This window comes from Beauveria bassiana (assembly GCF_000280675.1).
Source record: "Beauveria bassiana ARSEF 2860 unplaced genomic scaffold BBA_S00002, whole genome shotgun sequence".
Lineage (NCBI taxonomy): Eukaryota > Fungi > Ascomycota > Sordariomycetes > Hypocreales > Cordycipitaceae > Beauveria > Beauveria bassiana.
Window position 1 is genome coordinate 911,970 of NW_007930837.1, and position 23,570 is coordinate 935,539.

Here is a 23,570-nt window from a genome sequence, read left to right on the forward strand (position 1 = left end):
CAGACCTCGACAACACGGAGAAAACTAGTAAGAAATGATATGCAGCGTGCATATGCTGCGATGCTATAGAGCAAATCAAGCTATACGAATATTTCCTTTGTCAGTGAAGCCTCAGCCCCAGCCTCGTTTGCAATACAAGGTCGACCAATCAACCCACTTTTCCACGCCACGGTACGCGCTGCCTACACGTGCCACTGCTTCATGGGGTTTCTGTTTCCAGATAAACTAGATAATCATGGCGACACCTGCCATCTGTCCTCCTTTGTCTGATTGGGAAGGTGGGTGTGTGGCCCGTGTAGTTAGCTGCCATAACAAGACAGATATTACATGTGTTTTCCATACGACTTGATCCAACTGATACGCTATGGGTGGTTATGAAAGCCAACACGGAACTAATTGTTCGGCTTGATGGGGCCGAGTGGGAACAGTCTGCTCATAAATAGCACGTATGTATCGGCCTACATAAGGCGCCACCAGAGCTCGAACGGCTGCGCTACGTGCGATATAGCTTTACTGATAGACGTACCACGAAAGAATGTTTCGACTTCTCCACGATGCGAGTGCCTAATTTAGGAAATTCAAGTACTCTTTTTTGTGGCTGTCTGCAACCCTACTTAGTGACTCTCTGCACAAGGGGATGATGGCAGCTAATGTCGGGCCGTCAGGGATCGTGCTAATTTTAATAGTTGGCTAATTTGCAGATCTGTCTTCTATCAACCCTCAACCGCTTGACCCCTACCGCTGCTGGCAAACCCGATTGCTTCTCCGTAGCATTCCCAAAAAGTTGAAAAGGGAGGAAAGGATAGGCCAGTCGGACGATGCATGGCTGTCATCTGTTACTTGTTTTCTATTTTTACGCCTAGGCAACAACCACGACACTACAATTGGCGAAGGTTAAGGCAAACTCCAAAATAGCTTGGCAGATTCCTCGTCCCGCTACACAGCTCGGATAGTCTACCAGTCTGTAAACACCAGCGCCCTAGCCTCAATACTCTCTCGGGGCCGCGCCCCTTCGCATGCCATTTGGGCAAAGGACGCATGCGGACAGCCTAAAGAATTCACGATCGCACATTAGCACAATGTACTCACTCCATCAGATACGCAACGTTCGCTCAGACCCCTTTGATCACACTTACATTTGGCCTTCACATCCTCTTTAGAATCAGTCATTTTCATGAACAGAACCTCGTCTTGAGCCTGTTGATTCATAAAGTACCACTTGTAGCCGCCATGCTCAAGTGGATAGAAGCTCTCGCCAGGGAACGAGCGACGCACGACGTCGACCTCGATCAGCTTATCTTGCGGCACCTGACTGCCATCCATAAAGGCGAGTGGCATGCTTTCGACAGGGTTTCCAATCGGTCTCCAAACACTAACATTGCAAAATTAGCTACCATTTCAATTTGGACTTGCAGCGTTGTATCGGATTGCATTAATCTCAGTGTGGATGGGATTGCGGCTCACTTGATGATGCGAAATCGCTTTTTGAGAAGCTCGTCCGCCTTTTCGGGGACATGGCGATAGACACGGTCAATTGCTGCGGCAGGCGTTTGATCTAATCCGTTCTTAGCCGTGTTCAGAAGTATTCGGTCAACACGCCACTCGAGCCCTACCGACGTGGACAGCCTTGATAGGGGCCAGCGTAAGCTGCCGGTTCTCCAAGTTGACGACTGTGCCGTCGCTAAACTTGGATTTGCCATCATCGCTGGACCGCCGCTGTAGAAGGATTCGTTTCAGTATTAGTGACAGTGGAGAAGCACGCGACACTTCCAATGGGGGCGCAGGTGCAATTCTGAACCTACTCTCCAGTCGAACCAGAAAATCTCACACTCTTCCTGCAATAGGTCACGGATCAAGACTTCGAGACTAGGAAGATACTGCTCTTTGATGGTGTTTTCGTCGACATCTCTAAGCTTATGCGGGTAGTTCTGACGACAAAAGGCAAATCCATTGTCGTCTAGGCTGAATTCATGCTCCCTGCCTCGCACGTCTTGGATGGGCTCTGGCGCGCCAGGCTGCGTGGCAAAGTTGGCATTTGGGTAGCCAGGAGGGGGGTCAGTGTAGAGATAGTAAGGCTTCTCTTCCTCAAACTTCTTCTGCCACTGAAAGTAGTTGAATTGACCAAGAACAACAGTCATGATGATTCGGATGGAGCTGTGCGTTTAAGAGTCTGCAAACTATCAAGTGAGCTGTATAATGGTATATATACATCGCCGACGCATTATTCCGCAGCAATTAAGGCTTTTCCTCTTGTTTTCGGTGGAGTATTCCTAGAGGCAAGAAGAACCAGCCCGTAGTGACATATGCATGCCACGTCATGCAGACTCTATTGAGGAGTTATCTTGTCTATACGAGGAGGAATGGTAGGCGTCAACTGCATGTGGTAGCTCATAATATCCACCTTAATCGCTGTATTATCTACCGTCGGCGATCCCATCATTGTAGAGTACACGAACCGATTGAAGCGTGTAGAGGCTGAAGAACGCCCCTACATTATACCACGAACCCAATTTCGCCAGTGTATCCATATGGTCATACAAAGGACCGCGGAGAGGGTCTGCAGGGCCTCACACTACTTCAAGGACGCTCACTGCAGGGCCACCTACTGCAACGTTTCCTCGTGCTGCAAGACCTCCTCCCGCTGCAAGGTCATCCTTTGTAAGGATTCTTACCCCAGATTTTATATTCAGGAGCATTCCCGCAGCCCAATCTGGGGCGGTCATTGGTCTATCATGCTCGTATAGGTAGTTGCGATGAGCTCTTCTACTCATGTACCCGACAGCTAGTTTGTATGGCTGCCAATACAATGACGTGGTTCAGGATGCATCCGAGCCTACCAGTGTCATAAGGCAAGCGGCAGGCAATGCAGATAACAGTAATATCTGAAGCGGGGAGAGAAAAGAGGAAACGAAGCAGAACGAGGTTGGCGGCTTGATTCAGCCTTTGGTCTTTTGGTACCGAATGGCCACCAAAGACTTCTATAAATACCTGCTTGCTCTCTGATTTCTATCTCAGTTTTTACTCATTCAGTTCAACCATTTCAGTACACCTTACTCAACCACTTTGTATTAGACCGTCATCAATTTCATCAACATGCCTGCTGCCATGGGATCCCTCGTCACTCCTATTCAGGAGGGTGGTACGTTAGATTCAGCCCTAGCGGAGCGCTTTCTCTTCCCATTGTTAGTTATTGAGTGCTAACCTTGGTTCAAATTGCAGCCGTCCAGAACAACGGTCGCGCTCAGCCGTGGAAAGACTTCATGGCCCAGGCCGCCGGCGCGTCAAGCCGCGAAAGCGACTTCATCACCATCCGCTCCGTTTACGACCAGAGCGGCAAGGAGGTCCACGACTACACTGCCCAGCTCGGCTAAGTCAGGGGTCCGTCGCAGATATTTCCTTCCACAGAGTCAGAAATTGAAACCCGCCCTCCAAAAAAAGCAGGATCTTGTTAGTGGTGGTCTGGACATGGGTGCTTCCTATGATCATCTCTGCATTCACCGTCTATATCACGATACTCTAGATAGACAACCATGAAGTGATTTCCTGCGACTTTACCTGACTAAAATTGAGATTGACAGTATATGGTTTTTTTGGCCGGCAACGTACTATGGTAAGGGGTAGAAACCGCGACTTGATGGTATCTCTCGCTACCTTACGTTGTATGCCCACTCCTAGTATGGATGTAACACCTTGTTTTGTAACATTGGCGTATAAGTTGATCGCGCGCTTGCTTCTGAATTGTGGCTTATGTGTGCCTCTTCGGCCGTAATGTTAGTCGGCTGGCCTCTTTCAATACTGTCCAGGGTAACGGCGTTGTCCACGGATGGCTTCTCCACGACGATTCCACGTCTTAACGTTACCACTACCGAAGAGATCTGTGATGTAGAGCACCATCTTCTGTTGACTGCACTTTCAGCAAGTATCGATTCACGAACCCCAGACAGAAGATGGGCTAGAACGCTTGCTCTATTCATCTCAAGCATCCCAAGCGATTCAAGATTCTGGACGGTGGATTTGACCAGCACCCCCCGCGAAGACCAGCCTCTCGGGGGATACAAAAAGCCGACATCTCTCTTGTGAGTTGTCCATGGCTTTCAGCGGTCGCAAGTTACTTGAAACACCACTGTGGGGTCACTGGTAAAGCAAAAGTTCCCCAGCTGGTTTGCTGGCCCAGCGCTATTACTGCTGCCGTGCATCAACGCCGTCTGTAGGTTCACTCTCCACAGTAGTCGTGAGAGATCTTCTGCGGCACTCGATCGCGCAATGCAGACTGGTGGGTGTGATGAAGTAGTCTTCTCATTATGCAAGGGCGATGAGCCCCTAGCGGTTCTATTTTACGCGCTTATGAGGACCAACTACCTAGGCACATACCTCGGTAATGAGGCACGTGATGTATTTATCTTGAAAGGCAGGAAAAAGGTAAGTAATGGCGGGGTACTTGCGATATGTAAATTATTTTTACTGGAATTTTTTTGATAATGAAGCCTGATGCTCAAAACTGGCTCCTACGTTTATAATCAGTTTATTGTTGTGGTAAGACGCCGAGTTGCAGCGCACTCACGGATCGCTTATAGGCAATGCTAGCAAGTCCTCCAGTGACAGTGCGAGGTTGCCTGTAACAAGCAGAATTTTGGCCAAGCTTACACTGCACTAACTTGAAGCAAATCACGACGGACTCAAAGCTTACAGCAAAATAGAATACTGGGCAGGCAGAAGCCCATCTTGGCAAAAATAAAATCACTTTTGTTAATTGTGCGACCACGCCAGGAGTCGAACCTGGAATCTCTAGAGATTATCGTCAAGTGAGAACCGAAATCTAGCGCCTTAACCATTAGGCCACGCAGCCGATGACCATTGACAGGACCTAATGACACTGATCACCTTGACAAGGGGCAGTGAGGGGCAGCTCCTGCGCGGGCATTCAACGAAGACCCGAGGCGTTGCTGCTTTTTGCGAGTCGACACTGAAAGTCTGGAGGCAAAGAAGCCTGCTTCGCTGACTTACACGTTTGAATGTTTGCAGAGCAGCTGGTGGTTTCAGCTAACAGCTGCCACGGCCGGCGGGGTGGCATCCAAATGTATGTGTAAGTTGGAGCTCAAACAAAATCGACATTGCGAGTCAACAAGACAGTTGTGTGGCACAGCGCGGTTGTAGTAAAAGAATAGTCTGCCTACTATGCAATGCGTGAAGCAGGAAGTATTTGGCTATGAGTTGCTAGTTAGGATCTTCCATCAAGTTCGGGGAGTATACATGTAGTTGCAAACAGGTGATGAATACCTAGGATGCCAGTCCATTTTCCAAGAACGGACTGATACCTTCTGATGTGATATTTCTTCTTTATTGTAGCCATCGACTTGGCTTAGAATGATGGACCTTTTTTTTTTTAATCAGCATCGCATCAAAACTTCTTATTAGGTCGTGCCAAATGAGGCCTGGCCAGTAGCCAGATTGTGGCTGTCATTGGACCGACATCTCAGCAGAGGGCGCAGGGATGGATGGATAGATGGTGTGGACAGTCGACCATCCACCAGCCAGAGGCTCAACAAGTGGCTGGCTGCTAATACATACCACTTCGCAGCATGTGACGCTGGCACACCAGACTTGCGTTCCCGGTACCTGGAAGGATTGCGGCTGCTAATGTACGAATACGATGCCGGCAGGTGAATACCACAGCGACAGCCGTAGAAAGGTACCAAGTAAGCTTAGAGACAGCTGGGTAGGTAGACGTACTGATAGATGTTTAGAAACAATGGGTTGGGGTCAGTTTTTTGACAGCTGCAGTGGAGAGTGCCAGAGCCACTAGGTACTTATAGATCCACTGCTGTGGGATAACGAAAAGGATTTCTGCATGTCGTTCGAAAACATGCATTATCTTGGACCAGGGGGACCATTTCCTTGAAAACAAGTCAAGATTCGTTTTCGCATCCGACAGGGTCGAAGGTGCCGGCCGCACAGGCTGATGGTGGTGTGGATTCTTTGGTTGCTGCCCACACTGCCGTCCAGCGCCGGCAGCGCACTATTCGAGATCGACGACGCAAGACGATGCTCATCATGTCCGCTCTTGTTGATCTGTGCTACCAGTCTACACTATGCTGCCCATTTCTTTTTCACAAATTGCCATGCAGTGAAAATGGCTCCATTCATAGGTACTTTATATCCCTACATACCTAGAACGTGCTCCGAGAAGCACCAGAGTAGTCCTACGGAGTGCTTCGCCCGCGAGAAATGCTCCACCCAACAACGAGGGAGGTTTAGGCACAGCATAGCAGAAAGACGAGCGCTCCTTCATGGTCAAAGACCGCAAGCCAACAAAAAATAAAACAACATCATCTTTACTCGATATCTTAGCTCGGCATTTACTCACGCATGATTTTCCTGCTTCAGCCACGTTCAGAGCTGCGCACACACCTCGACACCCACTGTTAACCCATCCTCGACAGCCCCACGCGCTTCCTGGGGATCTCCGCCCCCCGTTTCTATCTATTCATTTAGTTGCTATCGCTTTTCTTTTCCACTTCTTCCACCTCATTCATCCCGTCGGCTATCTGTACTCGATTTGCATCTCCCCTTCCGGACACAAGTCTGGTGCTAAAATCAACCTTGCTTGCTCAAATTCGGAATGTCATAGATCACAACCGCATCAGGGGCAAAACATCCGAGCCACGCCTCCCGCCCCGTACTGCATTCAATCTGATCTCGTGTCAGCTCTACCTCGCAGCTCCTAGTCGCCTTGGTCTAGTGTTCAAGGCATTCATCGCCGCCTCTTTCGATTCACAAACTACTTATCTGTTGCCCCAGCGAGACCTGCTCTGCGCACCGAAGCAGCTGCCATCAGCCGCCATGGGTCTCGGAGTCCTCGAGCCCAAGGGCAATGAAAAGGTGCCTGGTAAGTAGCTTGTCTACCGCGCAAACCTGCCAACCATTGTCGTCATGTACGCCTTTACTGATATTCTGTTCCCAGGCACCACGCGATACTATGACGACCCTGATCGGCCGCGCATGGCCGGCGAGCACGATGCTCATCTCAAAACCACGCCTGGTGGCCTCATTCTGGTACCCATCTTTGCCCTGCCAGCCGTCACATATTGCCAACCGACTGACTGCTTTCATAGACTCCTCAGCCGTCAGATGACCCCAACGATCCTTTAAATTGGCCGATTCGGAAACGCGATCTCATCACATTCCTTCTTTGTTGGGCTGGCGTTCTTGCGACAAGTCTCGGCCCCATCTTGGCCGCCAATACTGTCACGCTTATCGGCAATATTGCCTTGACCATTACCGATGCTGTTGTGCTGACCGGCTACCTTCTTGCCGGTGCTGGTGGTGCCGTTATCTTCTTCGTCCCTTCTGCTCGTGTCTATGGAAAGCGCCACCTCTTCCTCCTCGGCCTCATCATTGTCATCGCCACCAGCGCATGGGCTGGCTCAGTGCCTCTCTTGTCCGACACACCGGAGGATGCGAGACGTCATTTCCGAAGCATGGCGGCCGCTCGCGCCATTCAAGGTGTCGGAATTGCTCCCTTCGAAAGTCTGCTCAACGCCGCTATCGGCGACATGTACTTTGTTCACGAGCGTGGTATTCGCATGGCCTTTGCCAACTTGGCCGTCTTTGGCAGCGCCTTCTTCACGCCCATCGTCGTTGGAAAAATTACTGCTAGCATCGGCCTCGGTTGGACTTTTTACTTCGTGGCCATCTTTACCGGCGCGACACTACCCGCCATTATTCTATTTTGCCCCGAAACCGCCTATCGACGCGAAGCCCGATTCAACACGGACATCTTCACCGAGCAAGATGCATTGCAGCCTCCGTCGTCCCACTCTTCCCTGACAAATGAAAAAGCGCACCACTCTGGCTTCCGTGCTCTGCCCACCAATCTTCCCCAGCCTTGCGGCGACGCCAACACGCCTCCCAAGACATTCATCGAGTCCATGTCCTTATTCGATGGGCGAAAAACGGATGACCCGTACCTGACACTGCTGTTGCGCCCTTTCCCGCTGTTGATCAATCCCGCATTCATCTGGGCTTGTCTGATTCAGGGAACCATGATTGCTTGGACCATCTTCATGGGCGCTCTGGTTGCATCCATCTTTATTGGCCCTCCTCTTTTCTGGGGAACTGCCAAATCTGGTTATGCATATACTGGCGCATTTATCGGTGCTTTTCTAGGCTTTGTACTTTGCGGTCTTCTCGCAGATATCAGTGTTCGCCTCATGACCAAGGCCAACAAGGGCGTCTACGAGCCCGAGTTCCGCATCTTGCTCATTATTCCCATGCTCATTACCAGCGCTATTGGACTTTTTGGATTTGCTCTCACCGTCGAAGACGTTGCATCGCAAAACCGGTCGGTTATTGTCCCGCTGGTGTTTTTCGGATTCGAAGTCGCCGGCATGATTATCGGAGCTGTCGCCAGCTCTCTGTACATTGTGGACGCCTACCGTAAGCAGCTTCTCTCCGTGTGGGTTGAGAGCTCTTCACTAATTACATGCAGGTGACCTCGCCATTGAAGGATTTACACTCACGATTTTGTTCAAAAATTTCTTCAGCTTCGTCGTCACCTACTACGCCCTTGATTGGCTCATCGCAGGTGGTATCCGCCGTGTCCTCGTCATCATTTCCATACTGCAGGTCGTCATTTGCTTGACCAGTGTTCCTATGTGTACGTTCTCTTGCTCGGTAAGAAAAAGCGAAGCTTTGCTAATGGCGATCTAGACATGTTTGGCAAGCGAGGCCGCGCCTTTTTTCACCGCCACGACCCTATCGCCATGTGTCGCCTCAAGGAACTCGATGCCATGTTGCGACGCCCCTTTCGCAAAGACCCTGCTGCTTCCTCTCAGTAGACTTAATTTTCATCTTGACTCAAACATTCGCAGCATGTTGGCATTCAGAACAGGGCAATTGAATTGCAAGTGTATACCACTCATGGGGACGCTACAAGACTGGTTCATTTAATGGTTTGCTTACGAGAGAACGGGGTACAAGGCGTTTGGTCAATGTTGGTTACTGATGATTATTTATCCCCCCTTGGTTATCGTGCAGCTTACGGTGCATTTATACGCTACAGCCTGACTGCTATAAAAAACAGATGGCCTTAATACATGTCAACGACAACGAAGCCCTTGCGCCACTCGCATGGACCAGTGAAGACATTCTCGCAACATGCATTCAAACTAACTGAATCGCAGCCTAGTGTACCTTGCTATACAGCACTCACTACTGCTTCGACGATTCCATCTGCATTTGGATTCGTCTGCCAGAACTTGACAACGTCAAACCCAGCTTTCGACAACAGCGCCACCCACTGACTCTTGGACCGCTCCATCCCACCACTAAATGACATGACGCACAGGTCCAGCTCGCACAAGGCCCGCGCCGCGCCCGCATCTGGCAGAATTGCCTCGTATATAAGCAACCTCGAGTAGGCTGGCCGCATCGCATTCCACAGCTCCTTCAAGATGCGCAGGCAGTATTTATCTGGCCACTGGTGCAGCACGCGACGCAAAAAGTAGGCTCTCGCGCCGCGTACTGGTTGTCTGGTGAAAATGTCGTGCTTTTGCGTCACAAGAGCGGGATCCAGCGTGCCCGGCTCGATGCTGTCAATGACGGGTGGCAGGTCCTGCAGCACAAGCGCCCCAGCGCGGCCGCTGTCTGGAAACGCCTCGTAAAAGGCTTGCAAATCGTGGCCCTTGCCGCCCCCGACGTCGACCAGCACCGCGGAGGGAGAGGAGGAGGAGGAGGAGGACAAGTCAGCGAGGAGATGCTGCTCCGCGGGAAAGAGCCGGAACCACGGCGCGGGCTGGCCGGTGTTGACGGCCATGGCGTCGTTAAAGTCGCGGTGCAGCGCGGGTCTACTCTGAAGCACGTCGTACGGCGCGATACCGTCGGCGGCGTGAAAGGCGCGCTGCAGGATGCCCCGCGCGGGGTCGTCGTGGGCCTGGTGCTTGCGGTCCCGGAGGAAGGACGGCGCGGCCATGGCCGACGTTAGGAGTAAGTCCCACCACATGCGGTGCCAGGCGGGCATGGGGCCGCGGGCCATTTCTCGCGTAACGGCATTGGCGGACCACGAGTCGGCGTGGTCGTTGTCGTTGTCGTTGTCGTCGGCAGATTCCTGCTGGACGAGGTGGATGCTGCTGCAGGCGCGCAGGATCCGATGGACGAGCGTCGGGTCGCTGTGCGTGGATGCGGCGATGAAGGACGACGATACGGGGTGAGATTGGGCGACGAGGAGGGAAAAGAGGTCGAGATCAATGGCGATACGAACTGCCAGATTGCTCATCGGCTGTTTATTTATTTATTTTTCGCACCCATTTCATGTGAGATTTGGAGATTCGCGTGTGGTTGGTGACTTTGGGTTTGAAGCAGGGGTGCGAGGGGTGCAAAAGCTAAAGAGGAATGGGACAGACAATGTTGCTTACCGCCATAGCAGTCCCCATGGCCAGGGTCTCTGGATCTTCCAAGCAAAATGAGAGTTTCTTGGATAGCGCCAGAGCAGCTCGCCGTGCTGATGGATCGTGCGCCAAGCTATAGTTATCATACCTGGCCAGTTGGGCAATGATCTTTACGGGGTTGTCTTCCATGGTGACACGGCGTACGCAGGGCAAAGTTTTTGGTTTAGGAAACCCAAAAAAAAAAATAGTGGTCAAAGTTTAAAGGGTGCGAGAAGGCTGGCTGTTGAGAGGATGATGGATGGTCTTAAAGAAATATGACCTGTATTCACGTCACCATAAAGATGAGAGGCAAAGGCTCAACTCATATGACTGGCTTTGAGCACCATCTTTAAACACGAAGAAATGCAAACTGTAGCCAGCACAGCAAAAGCTGCAGCCTGCAAGAACGGGCATCTATCGGTGCCCTCTTCATGTTGCGACGCACGATATGAATCCCGCCACCCCTACCTACGGCTGGCTACTTTGCACACTGCACCGATGTGACTTTTCAACAAGCCCGGCTGAAGCTCTACCGACGGCTTGTGCAAGGAAATTCCCTGAGCCCGACGCCAGCACCGGTCCAGTACCACATCGAAATCACCACAACGACGATGACAAACTGGTTCACACCATCGCAAGGCCGCATCCGACGTCACAAGCCGTGGGGAGCAAGCTGCATGTCGCAGTACACGTTACGCTGCAGATTCTTTGTGCCGCTTTGCATGTCTCACATGTAACGGAAGAGCCGGCCACTTCTGCCGGCGTTCAGTTCCGTTTCTGGGCCCTTGGCACATGCAGCTCATCGCCACACTGCGGCAAAGATATGGGTCGACGTGGAAGGCTCGCTGCTACCTACACGGTGGATCAGGCTTTGGCAACGAGGAATGGCACGTCGAAGCTCTACAGTGGGAGGAATCCCAGTACACCGGCGTCGCAGACTTGAAAAGCAGGCGCCGATGCGGGGCGATGCTCCGCCCGTCCCGTCTGCGATCACTCTTTACTGAATGCGGCCCAGTGGTCAACGAGCGCCATTGACCGTCGCTTTAAACTATTGAATCAAGTCACTGATCGAGGCCCATAGCTGAGGCAGTTACTTGCTGAGATCCTTTATTGCCTCACTCCAGCCCGGCATCTGCAGAGGTCAGTGAGGGGCCGTGTGCGGGGCTATGAGGGAGGATGCGAAGATGGAGTCAATAGATAACGATATTCAAATACGTTCATATACACGTTATTTCTATTTTAATGGCAACTTTTCTTCCTTTATTTTCTTAAGCCTTGATGCCAGCCTCCGCGCTGCGCTGCGAGCGGAGAGAAGACTTTCTCATGAGACGGAAGCCGCCAATGAGCATTATGGCAGCCTGGACACCAAGGACGACGGCGAGGGTGACAAGGGCGCCGATGACACCGGCAACAGCGCGGGATACGCCGCCGGAGCCGGAAGAGTGGGTAGAGGCAGAACCGCCGTCGGATGAGGTGCCGTTGGCAGCGCACTTGCCCGAAGTGCTGCCGCAGGTGTTGCACCAGTGGGCATTGTCCTGGATGGCAAAGTTGTTCATGCCATCCTTGAAGGCGGACCAGGGGAGGGTAGTCTCTTTCTGGGCAAACAGGGGCCACTGCTTGAAGGAGGAACCGGTGGCGGTGCCATTGGCGAAGAAGAAGCGGACGGAGAGGTCATCGGGGTTGTACTTGCCGTCGGAGCCGGCGGTAGCATTGGTGACGAGCTCAAATGCCATGGACGAGGCGTAGTCACAGATGCCGTAAAAATTGGAGCTGGCGGCGGGCAACTGGGCGAGACCGAAAAAGGCCATAAAGGTGCCGTAGGCGCCAAACTGGGCGTTAAAGGTGGGTGCGCCCTTGGTGCCCTTGGCGAGGGCGTCGAGGGCGCCAAGGACCTGGCCGGCGAGGACGGAGCCGGCAATGGCCCGGACGGGCTCGGAGCTGTTGTAGGCCAGGTTCCACTCGTGGATGGAGGCGAGGCTGAGCAGACGGGGCATGGCGGGCTTGACGAGATGGCCAGAGGGAATAGTCTGGTTGTGAATGGAGGCGACGTTGATGTAGTCAAAAACTGAAACTGTTAGTGAGCAGGTTCTAGATAGAGGCGATTGGGTCTGAAAGGCGCACCGGTGTAAGCATTTTTGAAAGTGGCCTCTGTGGAGGAAAAAGTCGAGTTGATGACGGGCATCAGGCTTTGGTAGAAGTCGTCGGAATCGGCCGAGGTTTTGTGAAAGTCGGCCGAGTTGAAGTAGCTCTTGGAGCTGACCTCGGCGTTGGTACATCCCGTGTTGCCCTGGAGCCAGGCGTTGCTCTCGGCCTTTTCAATGGTGGCGGCCTCTGAGACGGCATCGACGGGAATGTACTGGTAGCCGCCAAGAGGGGCCTGAACCGACTTGCCGTTGGCGAGAGTCTCGTTACCAGCATCGCCGCGAGGCGGGTAGAGGCCCTGGAGGAAGGTGGTGGCCGAGTTGTGGAGGACGCCATCCTTGGGGGAGGTGATGCTGAGCTGGGAGAGGACGACGGCGTCTTGGGAGAGGGTGGAGATGTGATCGGAGCCGTCCTTGGCGACGTAGCGGTTGCGGTAAAAAGTGCCCGAGTCGTGGACCTGGTCGGCGCCGAGAGCGGTCAGACTCGTGGGCGGATAGGATTTGGTGGTGCGGTCGCCGTGGCGATGGAAGACGTAGACGCCCAGGACAGTCTCGGCGGAGACGGCAGCAGGGCCGGCGGCGGCGAGGGCCGAGAGGAGAAGCTTGGAGTGCATAGTGTTTGATTGCCGAGACTTGTCTGAGATGGAGGAGAGCCAAGTTGCGTGTGCGAGCTCGAATTGCCGCACTAAAGTCTATGAGTAACAATATGGTCTACTGGTGATGATGGTTGGACGACAATGACAAACGGTCGAATAAACGAACGGTCAGACGGACGGACGGATGGGGTCAGAGCTTGGTCAAATAGTTTTCTCATTTATTCACTATCGCTTGCAAAGCTTTTGGAGGAGAAAACCCCTCTTCTGTTTTCGGCAAGCGCGTCCGTCGTTTGCCGTTTGCTTTTGATAGCAGAATACAGTGGTTACACTAGGTACTACCTAACTAAGGTAGTCTGGGTAGGTAGCAGCGACAGCCCACTGCTACAAGGGCGCGGGAGGCTTACCAGCTGCAGCGGCAAGACTGGCGATTGGTTGAATGGGCCGTCGGCCCCACTACTGGGGGGAGGCATCTCCGCGCCGGTGCGGGGCACAGCGGGGTTCTAACTTCTAGGTATGAGAATATTGGCACTTCTGGGAGCGAGCTTGAGAGGAATTTGGATTGGGCCTTTTGATTGTGGTTTCAACATCGAGTCACCACGGCAATTCCAGTCAAACCTTCCTTCCGATATCTTCTCTTTGTCAGTTCAGAACTCTTGCGGAATACAAATTCCACAAAATTCCCTTGCCCGCACATATATCTTTGTTCCGCCGACACAACATTCAGCTCAAGCAACCAGAATGACCACCATGTTTTCCTAGGGCGCAACCATGTTGCCAATCGCCTTGGTCATCGAATATGCATTGGCTATTTAGCCTGGTCGTCTCATGGGAACCCAGAGCCCTTTCACCACTTGACCACCCAGTGTCAACGTGCCAACTGGCGACCGCCGTTCCCCGCTCGAACAAAAAAGGCCCACCACAATCCGCTACCACGCGGTTGACACCGATAACGGTGCATCGCCACGGAGATGTACAATATTCGTGTCGGTTGGCGCACCGTCAGGTCACTCACTAGGTCATGAAATTGACCGTTTCAATCTTCTCATTTTGCCTTCGCATAGTTAATAGCATTGCACATCAGTAGTGTCTTTTCAGTCACTCAATCCTGCGTCTTCACAACCTCACCAGTTTCCACATCTTCAGCCCTCTTTAGCCCTCCACCTCATTAGTGGGCCTTCCGACATCCGTTTTTGGGACAACTGCCGAGTGATTGGTGCTATTCATTGTATCTCTGCCTTCCAAAGAGGTCATGGACTCACAACATCTAATAGCCTGCATGTGTAAGCCGCTCTTATGTGTAAGCCGCTCTTATGTGTAAGCCGCTCTTATTTTGACTATTCATACATGGGTCGTCAGAGGGAGACACTTCCCATCGAGCGTCTTTGAACCGACCAGACAAAGTCGAACAGCGGCATACAAATGTCCTCGGTCAACTCTTTAACTCTCCAACTCATCCCTCACAGCTTGGCCTTGTCGTCACCCAGGAAAACGTCGGGGTACTTGAACCCAGCGTCACCCAGAGTAAACGCGGGCTGACGGCGCCAGCCGCCGCCGTCCACGACCAGCGCGTGGCCGTTGACGTAGTTGCCCGCCTCGCTGAACAGGTACACCGTCGCGTCGGCAATATCGCGCACAGTTCCCATCCTGCCTGCGGGAATTTCCTTGACCAGCGGGTTGTTGGGCTGCTTGCCCGCCTCGCCGCCCAGACGGTCCATGCCCTCGGTGCCCTCGATCGCGCCCGGCGCAATCACGTTGCTGTTGACGCCGCGCGGGCCGTACTCGAGCGCCACCGACGCCATCAGCGAGTCTACCGATGCCTTGGCTGCCGAAACGTGTGACTGCATCGGCTGGCCCGTATAGTGAAACGTGGCCGATACGTAGATGATGCGCGGCGTCGAGCTCTTCAGTACGTGCGGCAGCGTCGCCTTGATGGTGTTAAAGGTACCTAGCACGTCAATGTCCATGACAGACTTGAAGGCATTAGTGCTCAGGCCCTCGATGGGTGAGATGAAATTTCCAGCAGCTCCGGCGCTGGTTAATGGTCAGCAATCAGGGTTTGTCCACGAGCTCTCGCCGCCGGGATAATGGTAGACACTCACATGACGTAGTCGATGCCTCCCAGCTCCTTGGCGCAGCGGTCGGCAGCATTCTTGAGGTGCTCGGCCTTTCAACTTTCGTTTTAGCTGTCAAATATATCACCAAGATGTACCGTATTTCTTCTTACATTGCGAACATCGCAGGCACCGATGCCAATCACCTTGGCACCGGGGCGGACGGCAGCAATGTCCTTGGCCGCCTTATCCGTCTTCTCCACGTTGCGGCCAATGATGCACGCGTTGGCGCCGAGCCGGACTAACGCTCTGGCCTGCATGCTGCAGATGGTGCCGTTGCCTCCGGTGATGAAGGCGACCTTGCCGTCTAGCAGTAGCGTATGGTTAGCGGCGTCGCGACGTCGGCGGCGAGGGGCCATCTGCGCGTGGCGGTTGCTTCACTCACTGAAGAGGCCATCCTTCCAGATGGGGCTGAGGTAGTGTGATTCGGGATAAGACATGGCGATGCTTTTCTGCACGCGGAGTGTGATGGATGGAGATGGGACTCGTTCGAGTGGCGGTAGCTTCGACGTCAGACGAAACCAGCGGGGCGGTAAGCAGTGGGTGGTCTCGCTAGCTTGTGAAAGTGACTTGAACAGTGTTAAAGATAACGAGCTGGCATCGATGGGCGGGTGCAGAGTTTATCTTGATTACCCCGGGATTTTGCGACAGGTCAACTAGTTCGGTTCGGTACTTCCGGAGTTGATTTGTCGTGCAAACGCCGGCGTCTGCATGGCCCGTCAGTGGCTCGAGTCCATGTATTTCTGTAGGGCGTTTGGACGTGTGCCTCGGCAAACCGCTTGGTGGTGGAGCCTGCCCGCAGCGGAACGGTGACACGGGGTTGGTAGCGACAACGGTTGATCGCGCTCAAATATGGCCAAGATAGGCGGGATGTGTATGAATCTGGCCAAAAAAAAAAAAAATTAAGACGCATGAGGAGTGATTGGTTTGTAGCCGACAGTTTTGGTTGAATTTCATTAGGGCTGTCCTTTGCAAGGTTGAATTGCCAGTCGTCCGTTTGCTAAGTAGCTAACAAACGCGCGCTCCGCATTATTAAGTGCAAGTCCAACCACCACGATATGAAAAGGCAGTTTTGTAGGATAGATGTTAGATCACGAAATCTCGAGAAGATTGAATATTGCCGTTGTAAGAAGGAAAGGAAAGGAGAGGGGGGGAAGAATGCGAGGGAGAGCCGTTTGCTTTCAGTGAAAGCGTCGAGATAGGTACAGCTGCAAGATACAATCATCAAAGATTGGTACTAGGTACGCAAAGATACTACACAAAAACCCCTGAAAAGCTGTTATCGACCATTTGCATCGTATTCGTGCTAGAATTCCACAGCGAAGCAGCTGCGGTACATGTATCGTCGCTCTCGTTCAACGACATCGTCATCATCCCGACGTACCCTACAGCCGTGACGACCATCTCTTCTCCGGTACGGCACCGGCTTCATCGACTCCACCCCGGTGACCCCGCGGTAAATGCGGTCTTTTGCAAAGTCCACACCGCAACGGGGGTCTTGAGATGTCATCCGGACATACATAGTCCGTGTGTCTCTGTACATGGGACTGACTGACTTGTGGCCCGCATTCGAGCCCGCCCGGCGGTGAAGATGACAGCAACGCTAAAGCCGGCCATGCGGCCGTCAAGATCGCCAGCAAGGACATACGGGCCGGTAATGCCCGAATAGCCAAAGAAGGACAGTCGCCGGCCGCCGGCACGGTGCTGATGTACAGGTAGGTAGGCACAGGCGAAACACATTTGCTGAAAGAGCTCCTGGTACACTGGGTCAACAAATGATGATCTCGCGACTGCCGATCCAGGCACTGAGTTTCTACACGCAGGGTTTACTTGCATCGGAAATTACCGACCTGGTAGTAACACCACGGTGAGTGCGAGGTCAGAACCGCTCACTGAAGATCACTCAACACAAACCAAGCGGGCACATGAGTGTCGAAGTGCCGCAACTGTGCATGTAAACAAGAAGGAAAAAAAGGCAGAGAGAGCCAAGCGGAGGAAATAATACACGAGTTAGTAATATCAAAAAATAAGGAAGAAGAAATGAGTGAAGTAGCAATATGCTCACGCCATTATTCACTCTTATATGACCAAAACAGCCCAACAACTCAGCAACTCAGCAATCCAACGTGTACGCATGCTTCGTAATTCGCGTTCCTTTTATTCAGCTTTTTTTTCCTTCATTTTTTTAAAAAAAAAAACCAAGATATCAATCCTTCTCTTTGGTTTTGATATTGCGCCGCAAGTCATATTAGCCGAAGCTCGGTTTCTTATCAAGTGTGCATCAGAGGCACTTCTTCGATAGACAAGCATCGCAAAATCAAATGTGTGCCGCCTCGAGATAATCATACGACCAAGGTCAGTTGATATACCCACTCGCAAACTCAGTCTGATTTTGTTGTACTGTAATATAGCATCATCATACAACTGGTAGTTTGTCGTCGGGTAATCAGCCGAATTGCACGACGAATCAGAATTCTAGAAAATCTCTTGCCTCGGAGAATAAAGAAGGAAAAAAAAAGCAACAAATTAAACAACACGCTCTTTCCGCTCTGCCGCAAAGGTCTGAGAGTACGGTCAAAGGTGCCGCGTGCGTCGACGCCAGTGCGCCGATGCGCTGTGACGGTGTCTTTTTATAACACCCAAAACATCCTATCGGCACCGGCAGGTATCGTTCCATATGGATCAGTAGAACTTGATGCGCTGCCGAGATAACGTGAGGATTAATTCCGAGTAAGCTGCGCAAAGAATGCGAAAAGGGATAAAATAAGGATGCTTAAAGCGGCCAGTGATTTTCCTCCTGCAGCTCAGCCTGCCCCCCCCCCCCCCCCCCTCCTTCAGACCCTTGTACATAGACGCGAAGCAAGGAGCTGTCAACCCAGCCATGCTAGTTAACATGTATTGATCGGTGTGGATAAAGAAAATCAGGAAAAAACCTCCGAGCTCCAGGTTCTGTACAAACTCGTCCAGATGAAAACCGAGGCATGCCATTCTTCCACTGTCATCATCTCTGCAAGCCGTCTCTTTTGTCAAGATTTCAGTGACTGGGGATTATACAAGTTTCTCCCATCTTCACGCACCACCCTGTCTGATGAAAACAAGGCTGTCATAATTGGTTGAAACAAGCCTGAACCTGGGCAGGTGTAGTGCACGTCCAAAGTATAATCCCCGTAGCAAGGCTTGCTGCGCATGAATGACACCTCCACGTCAAGAGATGGCGAGCCGTTGCATTGGTTGTCAAGCTCTCACTCGACTTTGCATGCAGGCTTGTCAAGGCCGGAGCGCAAAGTGCGGGAGCGCCGTCTGCACAATATCATGGGACTCGCTGCTCGGCATCCGTCGCGCATTCTACCCTCTCTCCAGCCACCCCCCTTCTGCTCTCCCCGCGGTTGAGTGGCTCAATCGTGAGTCTGTCACACACATGCGCGTGCTTACTTTAAAACTTTGTCGGCGGCCCTGGAATGACTGATATTACGCCATGTGGTCTGATGTTGATAACGTGGCAATGTGTCTGCCATGCATGTTAATGTGCGCTGGTTGGTCGTTCTTCTAAACTCACGTAGCACGGAAAAGTGAGGTATTAATGCTTGTGATTGAGACATGCAGACGAAAAACCCTGTTTCTGCAAGTACCGGCAGCCTTTTTGCCCCATTTACCCTCAGCCGTATGTATAGCCTACCTGGTCGGGCAGGCGATCATGGCATGAAGCGGGTTGTCGTGCCTTGTCCCTGAAAATCACCTTCATCCAAAAACCATTGACTTACAGCATACTGATTCCCCGTTTAGCCCTTTAGATAAGCCGTACTTGATTGAATAGGCTTAGAATTCAGCCGGTGCGAGGTGCTTGGATTGGTATGGCGCCCCGATCCTCACTGGAATATTGTTGATCTGGATGATCCGGCTACTGCCTTGCGGAAGATTCTCATCCAGTCCCACAGTTGTTGTTGTTGGACGCATACTAAGTAGTCGTTTTTGTACATGCACGCCTGCCAGGAGTCAAGAAGGAACTTGCAGTAGCTTGAGGCGATCGATTGGCCGGGTTCTTCCATACCCCGACGTGCCCGACCTTTTTGAAGGAGCTCGTTTTCTCGCTTAACATTCGCATCGCTCCTTCATATGTATCGGCCTCACACAGGTACCTGATCGCCATGGGAGTGTGTGTTCCTGCCTTAAAGCCGGGAACTGGGCCCCGTGACTGGGTACATTGCACATTGCAACACAGTCGTTTGATCCATGTCGTTCATTACTGACGAGCGGGCCCTTTACCAAGCCTAGCAAGGCGAGCGACATGTCAGGAACTCTAAACTCTAGTTGTGCTTCAACATTGTAACGGACCCAACTCACGACTCGATGTCTCGAAGGAGGCCTATACACCGCCAGCGTTACGCCGTTGCAACCCGGACCAGGCTCTCACCCAGTGCTCTTGCCGGCCTAATGAGCCAAGTTGTCCTGAGATGTGCCACTCACCGCGATAGCCGAATTGGAATCTTGCATACACCCAAGAGAACAAAGTAGAGCTCCTCATTGGTGCATATTGGTGCATATTGGTGCATATTGGTGCAACGGACACAGCCACAAGGGTTTGAGCGAGCCAAAGATGGCATCTCGAGAGTTTCGTAGTCTTTGTAGTCCAGTCTCGTGGTGGGTAATGACTGTAAAAGTGTTACAACTTGCGGCAACTTCAAGAAGTCCGCACATCCGAATTATTACCCTTGCCGATGCAAGCTCCAATAAAGATTCTCAGCCTCATGATACTGACAAGCCATCATTCCGGCGCACGGCCGTTTCCACGTCATCCGCTTCGTACCCGCCACCCACTTGCCCCTTGGCCCTTCTCTCCCTGTTCTGGTGTTGGAAAAGATAACAAGACTGCCTTATTTTTTTGCTTTTAACATCTTCCCAAATACGCCTCTTGACTAGCTCTGAAATCGGAAAGTTGATTGAATTCTAGTTGGTAGGGCTTGTTGTAACTTGTGTCAACTCTTGGGGAACAGAGTTTTATTGAGCGGGCGGGGAGTTTTATACTGATCAGTACCAGACGGGTAAGCTTGACCATCTCGAGCAAAGTGTAAACTTTCGGAAATACGGCCGATTTTGTGACCAAAGATGGTGTCTTGGAATCGTAGACATTTGGCTTGCGCTCGCCATCGGTAAAAGTTCACGTTTGTATGGATATGAGCCCGTCGTTGAAATTCTATCAGTTGGTAAGTGGTCAAACACAAACCCGCGACAGCCTTCACGTTTCGCAGACGGAAACTGTACTCGGTACCGAATCGAGATTTCGACATGTGTCTTGAACACAATTTAGCGCACACGAGTCCATTCTCGATCGATAAACACAACAGAAAGGAGTAGGACGAGCGCAGAATGAATATCCCCGCTTCCCGTAACTTTAAAGACCCCAGCGTTGTCAATTGACCCCTTCTTTTGCTCGGAACTGTACTTGCCGTACCAACAAAGCCCGTGCAACAAGGATCTGCCCAGCTGTGGCTGCTTCGCCTCGCGTAGACGGCCCCGCCATTGCAAAGCTGCGTGTCACATATATATATACCGCTAATAAGTGTTGTTGCGAATGTGTTCATTGTTTCTCACTTATTACATAGGACTCATTGTGAGAAAAAAAGAAAAAATCTCACGCCATTTCAGGAAATTTTCAGATGGTTTTCTGGGACTGGTCGCTGGGGCCAGTCTAGGCAGTTAGTTGACCAGGTTTCCCGCAGCATATTGGCAGCAAACCCCGGCAATTTTGCAATTGCCGGATTAGTCAAACAACTACGCTCAGGCTGCCATGGCAGACTAATAACGGACTGACGGCCATAGACGGCCGTTGAGAGCATTCATTCCCCCCCCCGCTTCTTCGACGCCAACCTTTTGGTCCCCGATGTGGCTCTTTTGCTGGCTCGGTTGGACCCTAGCCCCGACTTCATTGGCGGGTGTGGTGAAAACCGAAAGCTTGTTCAAAAGACTCTCAGCGAGTCAAATTCTAGCTCTCGCCCCCTTCTCTCCCTTGTTTGCCACTCATTTTGGGCCAGTCAGTGTCTGGCCATGTAGAATGTTGCTGACGAGAGAAAATGAGGGCAAAAAGGGCCGTGCGCAGGCGGCTCCCAAGTCGGGGCACGGGCTTGACAACTAGAAAGAAACAGTACAGTATTTAGAGATTAATCCAGAGTAAAGCGACGGGAGAGGCGGCTAGTAGTTAGTCGGGCTTCTCTAAAGTGCCAAGTCAAAGATATGGACAAAAGTCAACTGTAGTGGTGTGTTGAAGTCGACTGTAAGCGTATCATTGGTGTGTTGCACTTTAAAGTCAACTGTAGGCGTATTATTGGTGTGTTGCACTTTGATCTCCCGATAGCCCGAATCTGTAACTGGCTCGCCTCCCGTCCGCTGTCTAATTTTGCTCGATATATCTTCTAAAACATGCTCAGCCTTCTTTCCACGCGGCCTCGTGATAGTTGGGACTTGGGACCATTGTCATGACAAGCTTGCCGAGTCATGCAAACTGTGTTTCCGAACCGGTTGCCTCTTTTGGAAACAGCCATGCAAGGCTATGAAAGTACCTCGTGGTATGCTTGTGGATACGTGTGAACCCCATGTACTCCGTAACTCTGCTGCATCAACTTGTCGACGGGACCAAGCATGCCCTACCTACATGGGGAGGGAGTGAGAAGAATCGAACCATGTTGGCGATGGTGCTTTCTGATGTCAGCCCTCTAGGAACCTAGTTAGCTCGCCTCACCGTCGTCCGGTGCTGCTACCAAGTTAGCGCCACGCGTCCTTTATTTGCTAGCAAACAAAAAGCAGATGCCAAGAATGACAGTCAGCATAGTTCGCCGTTGCATTAATAATGAAGAGCGTTGTGCCAGATCATTGTAGTAAGTATCAGACGTCGCAGATCATGATCATCACATTTTATGGGTTGTTCATCAAATTAGGTGAGAGATGCTGCTGCTTTACAAGCATGATTGAGTAGGAAGCAAAGAATTGTTTGTAAAGAAACTGATTATGCTGGTAGATATATACATTGTAGCGGGTTTCGGTCCCGGTAGAAGTCGGTATGTGTCCGTTATGGCGGCCTCGTACCCGTCGTGAATTCAATGTGTAAAACGCAGCAAGTGATCGCTGACCGACGCGATGTATCAGGCAAGATCGGGGAGTTCCAGACGCTTCCAGCCTTGCGCCCTGCATGCAAGTTGTAACAGGTACCAGGCCTGATAGTTTGGAGACCCATTCGAGCGTGACGACTGCGGTTTCACCAGCCCTTCCATGAATGGAGTCGAGGTGTCGGCTAACAATGGCCGCCAGAGACATGGCGGGAATATCCCTCACGGCAGAGATCTGATAGACTTGAAAAGTCTGGTCGAATGAGCGGTCATGGATGCATTTGATATCCATATCCAGGGGTTCCTTGTGCAAAGCCGGAACCGTTTCAACGGTTCCAGTTCGTGAGGGCTGTTGCTGACGTATAGTATATGCGGGTTCGGAAAGTCCAAAAAGTGGGTTGGAACCGGCGTGGCTGATAATTATGGTCCAGTAGAACTTGCTCAACCAGAGCACAACGGGCAGCTCTCCTGGATGACAATGTATCGCTCATGAGGGCCTGCCGGGCAGGAATGCTGGCGACTCCCATCGGTTGAGGTGCTGCAAAAGTGCAGGCCTGGGTCGTTGCAAGACATGTAGATGTAGTAGTTTTTGGTGAAGTCGCACATTTTGAGATTTTTGGCGGACAAGTGGAAATAAACTTTTGGCCAGTGTACTAAAAGACTGGCTTGTTAGCGATATGTCTCCAGAACAGAAAATCGGTACCATAGAAAGTCACTCACCTTTGGTACACAGATTGAGGAAAGGAAGCCGTAAGAGGGGGCGGCTTGGCACGTCTTTATAGGCAGAGGAGAAGCTGCGCGGTAGATGAAATATAAAAGACTCAGGCAACGGTGGCGATGTTGCAAGGAACAAGGTAGCGCGGAACCACAACTGCCAGTGCTATAGTGCAACCTTGAGTGTTATAAGACAAGGAAGATGAACGGAGAATGATAGTTGAGACGCAAGACCAATAGTGGCAATAAATAATTGTAATTAGCCAGAGCAATGCCTTGGTGTAATCCTGGGCACGCGTAGATTAAACGATGGTCGTTGCGAATAAGCTTGGCCTGGTTGAGATCAGATTGAGATGGAGAGGGCGGGTGGTCGATGGTATTATATGTCTGTGAGCAAAAGAGTGTGCCACAGTACCGTGGTTGCATGGAGCATCGGAGGTAAAGTGACTGACCAGAAAGAGACGAAAAAAAAAGAAAAAAGAAAAAA

At 51.6% G+C, this 23,570-nt stretch overlaps 6 protein-coding genes across 6 annotated transcripts; 2 read left to right on the forward strand and 4 right to left on the reverse strand.

Moving 5' to 3' along the window:
- Positions 1–954: 954 nt before the first annotated feature.
- BBA_00931 (7 alpha-cephem-methoxylase, putative) lies at positions 955–2,138 on the reverse strand (the record flags this gene model as incomplete). The annotated part of the gene is made up of 5 exons (XM_008596028.1): positions 955–1,049; positions 1,137–1,372; positions 1,465–1,555; positions 1,614–1,716; positions 1,803–2,138. 5 exons carry the CDS (start codon positions 2,136–2,138, stop codon positions 955–957), a joined length of 861 nt encoding a protein of 286 aa, XP_008594250.1.
- Positions 2,139–3,093: 955 nt separating this feature from the next.
- Positions 3,094–3,371, forward strand: BBA_00932 (uncharacterized protein; the record flags this gene model as incomplete). Its single annotated transcript, XM_008596029.1, has 2 exons — positions 3,094–3,139; positions 3,220–3,371. The coding sequence occupies 2 exons, from the start codon at positions 3,094–3,096 to the stop codon at positions 3,369–3,371; spliced, it is 198 nt and encodes a 65-aa protein (XP_008594251.1).
- A 3,469-nt stretch (positions 3,372–6,840) lies between these two features.
- On the forward strand, positions 6,841–8,837 carry BBA_00933 (major facilitator superfamily transporter; the record flags this gene model as incomplete). The annotated part of the gene is made up of 5 exons (XM_008596030.1): positions 6,841–6,886; positions 6,962–7,053; positions 7,113–8,436; positions 8,489–8,656; positions 8,710–8,837. The coding sequence occupies 5 exons, from the start codon at positions 6,841–6,843 to the stop codon at positions 8,835–8,837; spliced, it is 1,758 nt and encodes a 585-aa protein (XP_008594252.1).
- A 359-nt stretch (positions 8,838–9,196) lies between these two features.
- On the reverse strand, positions 9,197–10,574 carry BBA_00934 (sterigmatocystin 8-O-methyltransferase; the record flags this gene model as incomplete). Its single annotated transcript, XM_008596031.1, has 2 exons — positions 9,197–10,276; positions 10,413–10,574. The coding sequence occupies 2 exons, from the start codon at positions 10,572–10,574 to the stop codon at positions 9,197–9,199; spliced, it is 1,242 nt and encodes a 413-aa protein (XP_008594253.1).
- A 1,118-nt stretch (positions 10,575–11,692) lies between these two features.
- Positions 11,693–13,179, reverse strand: BBA_00935 (putative histidine acid phosphatase; the record flags this gene model as incomplete). Its single annotated transcript, XM_008596032.1, has 2 exons — positions 11,693–12,489; positions 12,546–13,179. 2 exons carry the CDS (start codon positions 13,177–13,179, stop codon positions 11,693–11,695), a joined length of 1,431 nt encoding a protein of 476 aa, XP_008594254.1.
- Positions 13,180–14,618: 1,439 nt separating this feature from the next.
- Positions 14,619–15,712, reverse strand: BBA_00936 (short chain dehydrogenase; the record flags this gene model as incomplete). Its single annotated transcript, XM_008596033.1, has 4 exons — positions 14,619–15,192; positions 15,261–15,325; positions 15,386–15,579; positions 15,658–15,712. The coding sequence occupies 4 exons, from the start codon at positions 15,710–15,712 to the stop codon at positions 14,619–14,621; spliced, it is 888 nt and encodes a 295-aa protein (XP_008594255.1).
- Between the last annotated feature and the right edge of the window lie 7,858 nt (positions 15,713–23,570).